General features: G+C 41.8%; 1 protein-coding gene across 3 annotated transcripts in view; it reads right to left on the bottom strand.

Moving 5' to 3' along the window:
* LOC130906375 (pecanex-like protein 1) overlaps nt 1-12,198 on the bottom strand; it is a 56,477-nt gene extending 44,279 nt beyond the window's left edge. Inside the window, exons 1-7 of one of the 3 annotated variants that reach the window (XM_057820644.1) lie at nt 11,802-12,198; nt 7,183-7,661; nt 4,802-5,010; nt 4,560-4,665; nt 4,449-4,488; nt 4,249-4,344; nt 309-1,997 (exon numbers count right to left, since the gene is read on the bottom strand). In XM_057820644.1, coding sequence (XP_057676627.1) covers nt 309-1,997; nt 4,249-4,344; nt 4,449-4,488; nt 4,560-4,665; nt 4,802-5,010; nt 7,183-7,335 — 2,293 coding nt within the window. In that variant the 5' untranslated portion in view covers nt 7,336-7,661; nt 11,802-12,198. Of the gene's footprint in view, nt 1-308; nt 1,998-4,248; nt 4,345-4,448; nt 4,489-4,559; nt 4,666-4,801; nt 5,011-7,182; nt 7,662-11,712 lie in introns of all 3 variants that reach the window. The other 2 variants (XM_057820646.1, XM_057820647.1) reach the window with 2 other exon arrangements.
* Between the last annotated feature and the right edge of the window lie 532 nt (nt 12,199-12,730).

The following is a 12,730-nucleotide window of genomic DNA, read 5'->3' as shown; positions in this document are numbered from 1 at the left end:
TGTCTCCTCCATACTCCTGCTCTGTCGTCTCGGTGAGTCCGTCTCCCTCAGACTTTTCGACCAATATAGTAACGCATAGTAACGCATGCCTTTCCGTCCTCAGTAACGGTAACGGCGTTGCCAAGATGAGAAAAGTAATTAATTAGATTACCCACTACTGAAAAAAATAACGCCGTTAGTAACGCCGTTATATTGTAACGCCGTTATTAACAACACTGCAGACCACATAAGGACAAGCAAGACAGAAGTGATTTTTACAAACTTGGAAATGAAGCATAAACATTTTAAAACCCAAAAAATCAGCTCACCTCCCCCAACTGCACCCTCTTCGGTCAACTCTCCTGCTCGCCAGCCCATCTGATTGCCAGTCCAAGAACCTCCGAGAGAATCAAGCCGATGAGGGTGAGAGACAGGGAAGCAATCGACCTGGAGGGTGCGAGCTTCCAAGTCCGACTTGGAAATGGTGAGAGGTCGAGGCGCAGGGGTGGAAGTAGAGGGCATCGTGTGCGAAGCAGAAGGCGGAGCGGCCGCGCTGCTGTGACTGGAACCCGCCCCGTCCATACTGAGCACCCTGGCGTGAGTCTTAGCGCTGGCTGTGCTCGATGAGCGCTGAGCAGCGTGGGAATGCGAGGGGCCGACGGATTCTGCTAATTCCCCTTCACGTGGAGTAGGAGGCCGAGCGGCCGGGGGAAGCTTTAATGCGGCGTTGGCGTTCGCGAGTTCTGGAGAGTAGCAGGAGGTAGAGGAACTGGAGTCTTCATCTGAACTGTAGCGGCGCTGAGAACCTAGACTGGAAGCGGCGCTCATGTCGCTGCCGTCGTCCTCGTCGCTGGAGTCCTCGAAGAGACTTTCGCTGTAGGCCTTGGCCCCGAGCTTGTTGCGCACCGGGATGTAATCTCTGTGTTGTCTATGATTGTGGTGACGCCTGTAAGAGCCACAGTCAAAACTACTACTCCCGGCCCCGGCTCGCCTTCGAGGAGCTTTCCGCCGGCCCGGCTTGTGGCCCACGCTATTGCCGCTGGCCCGCAGCAGCTTCAGGTCCTTGGGCCGCACAACCTGCTGGGTGGCTTGATCAGACAGCAGGAATGGGGTTGAGGATATGGGCAGGGATGGCTCAGAGCATACTGAACCCAGGGCCAGTCTCGAGGGAACTGAAGCGGCCTGCCGAGGCGGAGGTAAGGGGGGGACCGAGGCGGCTAAATCGCAAACGTCTGAATGGCCGCTACTTGACGGGGAAGAGTTGGGAAAAGTAGGGGGTTGTGCAATCATGTCCGACGGAACAGATGGTAAATCATCTCCTTCAACAAGTGTCCTATCCAAAGCCTGACTAGGGGAGATATCTTTGGAAGGGGAACGCAGCAACACACTGTCCGACAGATTATCCGTATCACTGCCATCCTGTCCTGCCTGGACCGTAGTGTCTGCATGGCCTCGGTCGCCCGCCGCTACTCCCGTAGAACATCCCGGTCCATCCGCGAGCTTCGGTTGGCTGAATGAAGGACTTTCAAGTTGAGTAGAGTCCGTCTTTTCACTGCGGTAACTACTGACAGTGCTCAGTGTCTCACGATCGGTGGCAGCGGCACCGCCACTGAAACAGCTGTCTGTGGAGCCAGCAGCTAACGCCACCCCGCTACGACAGCCAGGGTACTCGGTCCCAGGAACAAACACCACTAGGTCGAGGCACAACCCTAACAAATTTTCACTTAGTTCTTCACTCAAGCTACTCTTTATAAGGGGACTGAGGGGGGTATCTCCAAGACTCTCAGACTCAGCAGACGGTCCAAGGGGAGAATAAGCTAACGCATTGTCCTCTGGAATCTTCTGCGGTACTTCTGGCTCTTTCTCGCCCCCATCTTCTTGACTGGAGGGCGAAGGGGGTACAGACAGATATTCTCCTGGTTCTCCAAATCCAGACGGAGCTCCGGGGAGTCCCATGAGACCTGGGAAATTACCTCCCAGTGCAACAGCAATGCAGGACTGGACCACACTCGGAGCGCCTGCACAGGGATACGGATCATAATCACATCAGACCAAATAATCTTTTGGTCCTACTTCGGGGTGTAAGGGTACACAAAAATTTCGGTTCGGTACGTACCTCGGTTTTAAAGTCACGGTTCGGTTCATTTTCGGTACAGTAAGAAAACAAAATGCAAAATATAAATGTGCTAGTTGTTTAATTACACACTTTTGTGCTTTCAACAATAGGAACATTAGCCTATACAAAGCTAGAATTCTGCTCAAAAAGTAGCGAGTATTTAAAGATAATAATCCAACAACAATTTGCCTTTCACACCCCGCGTATTGGTCAGCTTTCTTTCTGAAAGAAAGAAGAAGAGAAACGCAATCCCAATGACAAAAATTTTAACATGTATTTTACAAATGAAATGCCTCAATGAATCTTTTTTTTTTTCTTATGAACGGTTTTCAAAAGCTTTATTGGTGGATTTTCTCAGGTTAAAGCGCCACACAGAAATTAATAAATTTAATTGTGTAAGCAGGATCTGTGTATTATTCTTATTATTTAATTACAGGTGTTTTAGCTCATTTCAATTTATTTTATTTAAATGGGCTATTATTTTATTGTGTGTTTATATTTTACAAATGTGATGTAGTATTCATTTATATTGTATACTTTATGTTGTATAACTTTAGTTCCTATGTGAATATTAGTTCCTACTTGTTTTGTTGTGGTAGGAGGGTTTTGTATTGAACACAAGGTCCGTGTTGGTTATTATTATAACAGAGAAGACAGCAGTAAATCAACAAAGACAAGTCAACTGTGCCCCGATCTACCACTCAAGAGATCTGATTGACTCAAAAAGTGGGTTACGATTAGAGGTGGGAATCTTTGGGCACCTAACGATTCGATTCAGATTCCGAGGCTCCGATTAGATTATAAATCGATTAATGATTTAACCCCCACCCCACACCCCCACTCGACAGTGCCTCTAATGTGTTGTACATTTGTTCCAAAATTGTTCAAAAATCCTCTCAGGCTAAACCAAACTAATATTACATTATCAAATTAACAGAAACAGTAAATAAAATACTCAAGTCCCCATTCTGTATCAGCAGCTTTAAACTGCATTCAATTAATTTATTCAACCGTTAAAGTTGTTAAAATTGCTATCATTAGTCCATAATTTCTCTTCGGTCTACTTTCGACATGTCAATGTTTTAAAACTGTTTCTTCATTTAAAGATAGATTCAAGTCAAGATTTTGTCGATTTTGGAGTATTTTAGATAAAACGTTATTTAGGTTCGCTGCAACAGAGCCTTCTAGAGAAGTCTACTGCTTTAAGATGGCGGCTGTTTACAACGCGGCAACTACTAAACGGCAAGTCTCTCATTTCGCCTCTAGTTCTTTTTATATGTTTTAACACCGCCGTCTTCAGTCATTTTGCATCTAGTTCTACATATATGTGATATCTGTTATAGCCGTATGTGTCCGTAAGTTTTAGCAAATAGGCGTTGTTTGATGCAGCTGTCGGCCGCAGTCAGGTATTATTGTTTTTTTTTAATCTAGCGGCACGAGTTGTACATTATATTTACTCTCGGTCCGTTCCTCATTGCATCCCGAAGACCGCGCTGACTGTGTTTTAGTTCTGCATTACCTGGTATAATTCAATAAACGGAATTTGGATGTTTGTGAATCGTTCTCGAATCTTTCACGGCCGAATCGCGAATAATCTAAGAATCGGAAATTTCACACGCCTCTAGTTACGATTGCATATTAGTTTGAAAATCGACCGGATCCACCGTATTTTTACACGAGTGACTTCCCGTCTGCCCGATCCTAGGTAGTAGTATTGACGCAGGAGGGCCGCGTCTCGCGTCAAATAATAAACTCTGCCGTTCTTTTCACGTGGGTCGCGTTGAGCCGCTTCTGGGACGTGTAACAAGAGGCCGCACTGCAACTGGTGTGCATTGGCTGATTGACTTTAACCCCTGAGTTTCACTGCGTTGTCGCGCCGTTGACGTTTCTGGGTTATATACTGTCCATATTGGTCCTCATTATAGTAGAGACAAGACGGAGTAAATATAAATCTACACAAAGAAACTGTAACCCGATTGACTCACAGCCTCGAAAAGTAAGGGTTACATTACGTCAGAAACTCGTTCGGTACGCCTCCGTTCCGAACCGAGCACCCCGTACCGAAACGGTTCAATACAAATACATGTACCGTTACACCCTTAGGTCGTACTGCGTTTAAAGTGTTGTGCCTTAGAGAAAACTTGCAGACTTACTGACGGTGTCCTGAGAACTCTGCTGCAGCATTTCGCGATGTGCAGAGGTAACGATCACATTATTGCTTCCCTGTTCTCGCATTAACTCCTTGATATCTGTGGGAAACAAAGACAGAAATGGTTTCAATCCCCAAAGTTGTACAATATGCATTAGCACATGAAGTATTGACTTGTAGCATGGAAGAAAAAAATCCGCTAACCCTTTGTTCCCCCTGAATCCTCGAGTTGAGGCAGGAACTCCTGGACAGACAAAAACAAAAATGTGAAACGAAGAAAAACATTTTAGACCAAACCAAATTTATGTTCCTCACCGACACTTGGTTGAGTCCAAACAGGGAGTGCTGAGAACTGCATCTCACCGGAGGCGTCGAGTTGACCTTCCGAAACACGGTCATCTCCACACCGGCATGAATATCCCTGGTGCGAAATAGAAAAACAGCTAATAAAAAGGACATACAGTGGCGAAGCGATCGTATGTCGAGGTACCACTGTACAGTGTATTGCCAAGTTTGCTCACATGACTACCAATTCACATCATAAATCACTAACTTACCTGTGTTGACTCCCGTCATGACCACCTGAGCCTTCATCCCCTTCTTCTGTCCTAGGACCTTCGGCCGTGAGCGAAGCCCGCTTCTTCTCGACAATCTCCCCGAGGTCGAACATAGCGTGCAGTCGGTAGTTCACCACTTTGATGGTGGTGAAAAAGATTGCCACCGCAGCGGAGTACAAGCCTGCTATCACCAAACTGGCGGGGAAAGCCTGTGAAAATGTGACATAAGTTGTAGAAACCAATACTCTCAAGGCTATCAAGCAAGTAATGCAAGACCTTAGCACATCACTCTAGACTTTAACTTCAGAGAGCTCAGCTCCACGAGACCTTGTTGTATTTTTGTTTTTGAAATTTCGTAACACAAGGGTACCATTGACGGTATATAACAATTGCCAGAGAACAGGAAACGTAATCACTGCCAAGAAAGCAGATTAGGTCCTAACAACTCAAAACAATGTGGTGACAGCAACGATAATTACATCAAAGGACCCAGATAATAGACCTCGCAAAGGCAGCTACAATTAGTCTATTTGAAGAATGTCAGCTTTGTGGTGTCTCTTGATTAGTATTCTGCAAATTGTGAAAAACTAATTGTTGATTGAGTGTTGAGGCAATAGAGGCAAAATGTAATGTGGATTTTAGTTGCAAGTGTTGTTACAACTAGGGGTGTGACAATATATCGAAAAAAATGATATATCACAATACTTTGCACATAGACTCTCCACCATCAGTTGACAACTCCCACAGACATTGCACCACACCTTCCCGTGAGTTGGCTTTCACTGTGATTAACTGAAACACACGCTGCGTTCTAACGCCAGATTTAGGTGAAACTTGAACGAGGGTTTTACTGCGTCCAGGCAGGCAGGAGTGTCTCAATAGTGATTTGGTCGAGAATTCAGGGTAATTATTATATAAAATAGCACCATGCATGCACTTTGAAATGTTGTGAAAAAAAATGGATAAAATTGTAACTTTGGCTTGAAATATTTATGTAAAATGGACGATGACTGCCCGTTTTTTGCTTTTACCAAGATTCGCGACTGTTTTACGTTCATGTCTATAGAAATTCCGCGATTTAAGCATTTATTTAGAAGAATTTTCAACTTAAAAAGCTCTTTGTTGGATTACACAATACCGTAACTTTGGCTTGAAATACTAGTATTTACGTAAAATGAACGATAACTGCCCGTTTTTTGCTTTTAACCAAGATTACACAAGACCGTAACTTTTGCTTGAAATATTTACGAAAAATGAACAATAACTGCCCGTCTTTTGCTTTTAACCAAGAATCTAGACTGTTTTACACTCATATCTGTAGAAATTCCGCGATTAAAGCATTTATCTCCAACAATTTTCAACTTAAAAAGCTTTTTCGTGACGGCCGCCATGTTCGATTACACAATACCGTAAAATTTGCTTGAAATATTTACGTAAAATGAACGATAAGTGCCCGATTTTTGCTTTGAATCTAGAGTGTTTTACGTTCATATCTACAGAAATTCCACGTTTTAAGCATTTATTTACAACAATTTTCAACTTAAAAAGCTCTTTGTTTTGTGACGGCTGCCATGTTGGATTTTGTATCTTTACACAATAGTGGAATTCAACCTAAATAAGTTGTGATTGTATACAGAAAAATGCAAATTTTGCTTTTGTTGAGTAAAATTAAGATGATTCTGCATGCTTTCCTCAAGTATTACGTTTCTGATGTAAAAATTGATTTATTAGCTGTTGAAAACTTAAAAAACTTTTTTTTTTTTCCAAATTAAGTTGCTATTTTGGGCAAAAACTTATATGTTAAATATTGCTATTGAGTCTGTATATATAGGCGGTCATCTCCCCATTTGGTGATTTAGTGCATCAATCGTAAAATCGGAGAATTTTATAGCCATTTTAAATTTTATAATTTTTATACTTATATAAAAAAATAATTAAACAGGATTTTATTAGGGAACGACAGACTTTTTTTTATGTCGCTGCTCATGGAGACTCATATATGCCTACGGGCTGTGCCTGTTTTGGTTTTAGGTCGCTAGCAGCTTGAATTTTAAGGTTTTGAAAATAGGTCCCGTACAAATAGGCCCCAAGCTCCGTCAACTGATAGTGAACTCTATGACAAGTGATAAACTCATTCAGCTAACAGCAGAAGGATGAAAAGAGCTTTTGTTGACTAGTTTTGTAGACTGTTTTCCTGAGACATGTCTCAATATCTGTTGTATCGCCATATCGTTAGATCATCGTTATCATGAGTCTGGTATCGCAAATCGTTAGGTACCCAGAGCTTCCCACCCCTCGAGCATTAATTCTAGCAACCGTTCACATATAAAAACCTCATTTATGAATGTAGTCAGTCAAAATTTGAGTACAAATGTGCTCACCATGTAAAGCAAAAAGGGGAAGGCCAGCAGAAATATCCACAGGTAGAGATGGAAGCAGTTGGAAAAGGTGCTCTGATGCGGGTCCACATACCACCCTCCGGTGAGTGAGGCCCACACGCCCTGTCGTAATATCTGAAGCGCCTGGGAGCCCATCTCGCCACGTTCAGGGGGAACCCACAGCTGAAAAAGCCGCTCCAACCCGGTCGCTCAGAAAACTGTGGAGTTGAAGCCACAGTGTCTTGAATCTACGATGGCACTTCCATTGGGGCAAATTAAGTGAAATTGTCTCATGGAGAACAACACTTCTCAGGCTTGGCTGTGTGAACGCTTCACTTAAGGTCAGGAGTCTTTGCACATTTTGGCACCGCTGTGGGCTCCCTCTCCGCACAAATGATGCTGAGTGTAATCCTTGAAGGGTATTCAGGTGAGCAACATTGTAGCACTTTGGCAACCGGGTAAAAGTGGAAAAAAACATTCATCTGGAAGAAAGACCACAACAAAAGTGGGGTAAAATGGAGTTGAAAGATACACATGAGAACTGTATGCATATCACAATTTCACAAAAACTTTGTACTGTCCCACCGTGCCGCATTAAAAATTAGAATTTTTATACAAGAATAACGTAGAAAAATGCATGTCTTTATTAAATGCTTCATTGAGTGAGTCCACTCAAATCCACGTTGACGCTCATGCAGCCTCTCACTTGAAAGAGTTGCCACAGACTGCTGTGTAACAAACTAAACGATGACTGACACATTTGAAGCCTTTGACGGTAACGCCTACAGAGCCTTCCGTCGCTAGAAAATGGCGCGATCCACCAGATTTCCAAGCACTTGATCGGATCGGGACATCTTTTCGTTCTACTTACAGAATTTTCAGGTTACGACACACCTCAACGGGAAAATACTGCTTTTATTATGAAAGAAAATTCAGGACACGATGGGCAAAAAATACAGTATGGGTTTACTCAACGTAACTTGGAGCTGCTCTGCCATTGGCTATTGCCTAGCATCTTCCTGGCATCCATTGGCTAACTATGTGTCTATCCTTGCGTCCTCTTCATTCGCCATGGGTGTTCTGACAGCTTTACATGAGTGTATTAACTAGAGATGCCGATCGATTGGTCCTATCACGTCATTTTTAAAGTATCGGAATCGGCAAAAAAATATCGGACATGCCTTTTTTTTTAATTAAATTTTTTTCTAATTGTATTTAACGTTACAGACATAATATGTTACACTTATCCAGAGTCTTTAGTTTAGGCTTAAGGTAGGGTTATCAAATTTATCCCGATAACGGCGGTAATTAATTTAAAAAATGTATCACGTTAAAATATTTAACGCAATTAATGAATGAGCTGCACGACCCACTCGGGCATTGTCACGCTACCCACTCACGCATTGTCACGCTCAATCTGTAATGGCGCCCTTTTACCCATTTAGAGAGATAAAAGGCAGCGTGAAATGAGTAGAGTGAATTTTGGCTGCCTTTGGAGCCTTTTTTTTTTTAATTGGCTAAAGCCTAACAATCCTTCTCCCTACGATTAGAAATATCATGAGAAGCAATGTGGGGAAGCAAGGTAGCAATTGATCTTTTTCTTAACACCTTATTTCCCAACGCAGAGAAGATATATCAATTGATACCACTACGCACAGTCATCGTTCCATTTCCCATCATGCATTTGGGCATGGCCTTCAGTATCATTTACTGAAAGCTCAACAAATACACTAGATGGCAATATTTAGTCACAATATACAAAGTCACAAGTCTTTCTATCTGTGGATCCCTCTCACAGAAAGAATGTTAATAAAGTAAATTCCATCTTTAGGATTTATTGTCATAATAAACAAATACAGTACTTTTGTACTGTATGTTGAATGTATATATTCGAGTTCTATTCATTTTTTTCTTAATGCATTGCCAAAATGTATATGATCGGGAAAAATTATCGGGAATGATTGGAATTGAATCGGGAGCAGAAAAAAAGCAATCGGATCGGGAAATATCGGGATCGGCAGATAATCAAATTAAAACGATCGGATCGGGAGCAAAAAAACATGATCGGAACAACCCTAATAATAATGTTCATGTCATCATGAAATTCTGGTTCGGTCAAAGGCAAGTCTATGCTGAATCAACCATTAGTATTTTTGACCTACAGGTGTTCAAAAACTCAGGTGAATATACAGTGGGGAGAACAAGTATTTGATACACTGCCAAAATTATCGCGTTAACAAGCGGTAATTATTTTTTTAAAATTAATCCCGTTAAAATATTTGACGCAATTGACGCACAAATGCCCCGCTCAAACAGATTAAAATGACAGCATAGTGAAAGGTGTACTTGTTGTGTTTTTCGTACTTTTGTCGCCCTCTGCTGGCGCTTGGGTGCGACTGATTTTATAGGCTTCAGCACCCATGAGCATTGTGTAAGTAATTGTTGACACCAACAATGGCGGGCTACTAGTTTATTTTTTGATTGAAAATTTTTACAAATTTTATTAAAACGAAAACATTAAGAGGGGTTTTAATATAAAATTTCTATAACTTGTACTAACATTTATCTTTTAAGAACTACAAGTCTTTCTATCCATGGATCGCTTTAACAGAAGGTTAATAATGGTAATGCCACCTTGTTGATTTATTGTTATAACAAAGAAATACAGTACTTATGTACCGTATGTTGAATATATATATTAGTGATGGGACGAAATGGGCCGAGGTTCCGAAGCTTGTGTCGAGTAATGGGAGGGGTGTTTCCACGAAGCTTGTAGCGAGGCGCGTGTCATTTCGGCAGAACCCGGAAATGATGACGTGGGAAGCCTCGCCGGCCGGCTGAATCTGATGTACGCTTCGGAAGTGATCCGACGTTCGGCGCGCATTGCAAACACAGTAGGCTACAGACTACGGTATAAATTGGTTGCAAAACGCAATGGCGATCGCCTGTTATCTCACATTTTGTGCATTTCGGGGTCCTGTACTTGTTACATGACCTGTGCGCAACAGTGCAACCAGTGCAATCTTTTTTCTAGCCTTGTCCTTTGCTTGCGATGGAAACTGCGCAAAAAAAAAGCGATCCTCCCCTGTATGGGAACATTTTCATTTGATTGCTTTCAATAAGGTAAGGGAGAAGAACTACATTAATATAAATGTGAGTGTGTGTACCTATCTGAACCAAACATCAACAATATGAACAATCCATTAGTGTACTGGGAGGCACAAAAGAATACCTACCCAAATTTATATAAACTGGCACTCACATTTTAGCACCCCAGCTTCATCTGTGCCTTGTGAAAGAATATTTTCTAAAGCTGGTGAAATATTGTCAAAAAAAAAAAGAAACCGTTTAAAGCTAGCCACTGTGGGAAAGCTATTATTTCTCAACAAAAATGAATAACAAATTATCCTTAGCACTTGTTGTATTTTGTTCACATACTAAATTACTAACATAAGCACATTCATATCTTTGCCATAATTAAATAACCATTGAATTCTTAACAATGTTGACCTCTTGGGCTTGTAGACCACTTGATGGCGCCATAGAGTAAATGAAGCACAATGAAGCTTTGCTACATGTGCAAACCAATTGGCTGCAAAGCTTCATTGCTTCATGAGGCTTCATTTGGCCATCACTAGTATATATCCATCTTGTCTTATCTTTCCATTCCAACAATAATTTACAGAGAAATATGGCATATTTTATAGTTTGAATTGCGATTAATTGCGATTAATTACGATTAATTAATTTTTAAGCTGTAATTAACTCGATTAAAAAATTTAATCGTTTGACACCCCTAAAAATTATATATTATATATATATATATTATCGGTTATCATATCGGTATCGGCCTTGAGGAGCAGGAAGTTATCGATATCGGTTTCAAAAAATTGATATCGTGCACCCATAATACGAATCTACTTCGAGAACTAGTTAATTTCGTAAGTAGAGGTACCACTGTATCCTGAAAAATGAGAGGATTTATGCAACTATTTTTGTGAGGAACGCAAATTTATCCGTTTCTACGAATAATCGACGGACTACTAGTAATATTGATTCCAAAATTATTAGACATGACTGCCCTAAATCACACTATTTCGTGAGGATGCCGTCGACTTACTTACTCTACGAACTAGAACTAGGGTGCATGGCATAATACAGTTTAAATAAAAGTCAACCTCTTTAACTGCTTAAGATATTTAGGAAAATATTCTTAGGTAGTCCCTAACTATATGGCATTTTCTAATCAGCATTAGCAAGCTAACCTGGCCTATTTTATGACTATGTATGTGTAATCGGGACAAACCGGAGCCGATCTTCGCACCGACACCTGCCATTACCGCAGCGTGTGTGCGCACATAATCGATAATCACCCCAAACAGCAGTAGATCATCTGACATTCGGTGTTAAAACTTAAAACATGAGATGCTTTCAACTCGAAACCGGCTAATGCTAGGCCTCCAGTGTCCGCGATCCAATCCGCTCGCTGTCACCCTCGTTAGCTGGCTAAACAAGATAAAACATGAACAAGACCTGAACGTTCTCGTTCCAAATGTGACCGTCGTGAGCTCAATTTGGCTTGAGAGGGATTAGAAATGTGCTCGTAGTTGAACGCTTCTCACATTTGAGTCCCAGCGCTGCGTCCAGTTAGCTTTAGCCGTCCAGCTCGCCTCATATCCTTCTTCCGCATCCACTCGTCACAAAATTCTGAGAGCTTTCCTTCCAGGATGCTAACAAACTATGTCCCCCCCCACTTGAAATGAAAAGCTGTAAAATATAGCAGGACTTTTTCCTCCACTTACGAAGCGCTAATTTATGATTTGGCGAGAGTCCGTGGTCTTCTTTGACATTTTAGGGGGACGGACAAGCCTCTTTGACGGGGATCCCTTTTCACGGTGGACGTCATGCGAGTCTTTGGCAAGAAAAGGGAGTGTGTTAAAATGTTTCGGAAAAAGCGGGCTATAAGTGTAGCTGCTAAGGTGCTAAGCCAACAACTAGTTGGCTCACTCGTGCGCGCGCTCATGCACGCACGTTCAAGTGAAGAATCAGTGAGAGATATTCCCATGACGCTGATTGGTCATGTGAAATGATGTCACTGGGCGGGACTTTTTACCTCACGATTAAAGGCACAACATCAATTAGGTTCGACCTCATCATGTCAACGGAGCTGAAAGTGATTTGTAGTTGTTCAAGGAGTTCAAAATTGGCCAAAAAAAAAAAAAAAAACATGTATAAAGAACATGAAGGAAAGAACATCTCCACTTAAAGTGCAAGACAAGACCAAGTGCATCCATCGGAAAGAATCTTGTTTAACAACTAGATACATTTTGAAACTTGTTTTTTCCCCAAAATATCGGCGTAATGGAAAAGTTTTCGGGGCCGTTTGAAAAATTCCCTGCATCGCACAAAAATTCTGGTCGTTTCGATACCTGAACGGTGCCGATCGGTCATACGGTTCAGGATGCACTGCGCGCCGTTTTTCCCATGAAAAATGAATGGGAAAGTTTTTGGCAAATATAACGGGAACTGTAAATTTTTACCAAATTTTGTG

Source organism: Corythoichthys intestinalis, chromosome 18 (genome assembly GCF_030265065.1).
Source record: "Corythoichthys intestinalis isolate RoL2023-P3 chromosome 18, ASM3026506v1, whole genome shotgun sequence".
Lineage (NCBI taxonomy): Eukaryota > Metazoa > Chordata > Actinopteri > Syngnathiformes > Syngnathidae > Corythoichthys > Corythoichthys intestinalis.
This window is presented reverse-complemented; position numbering and strand designations above follow the sequence as displayed.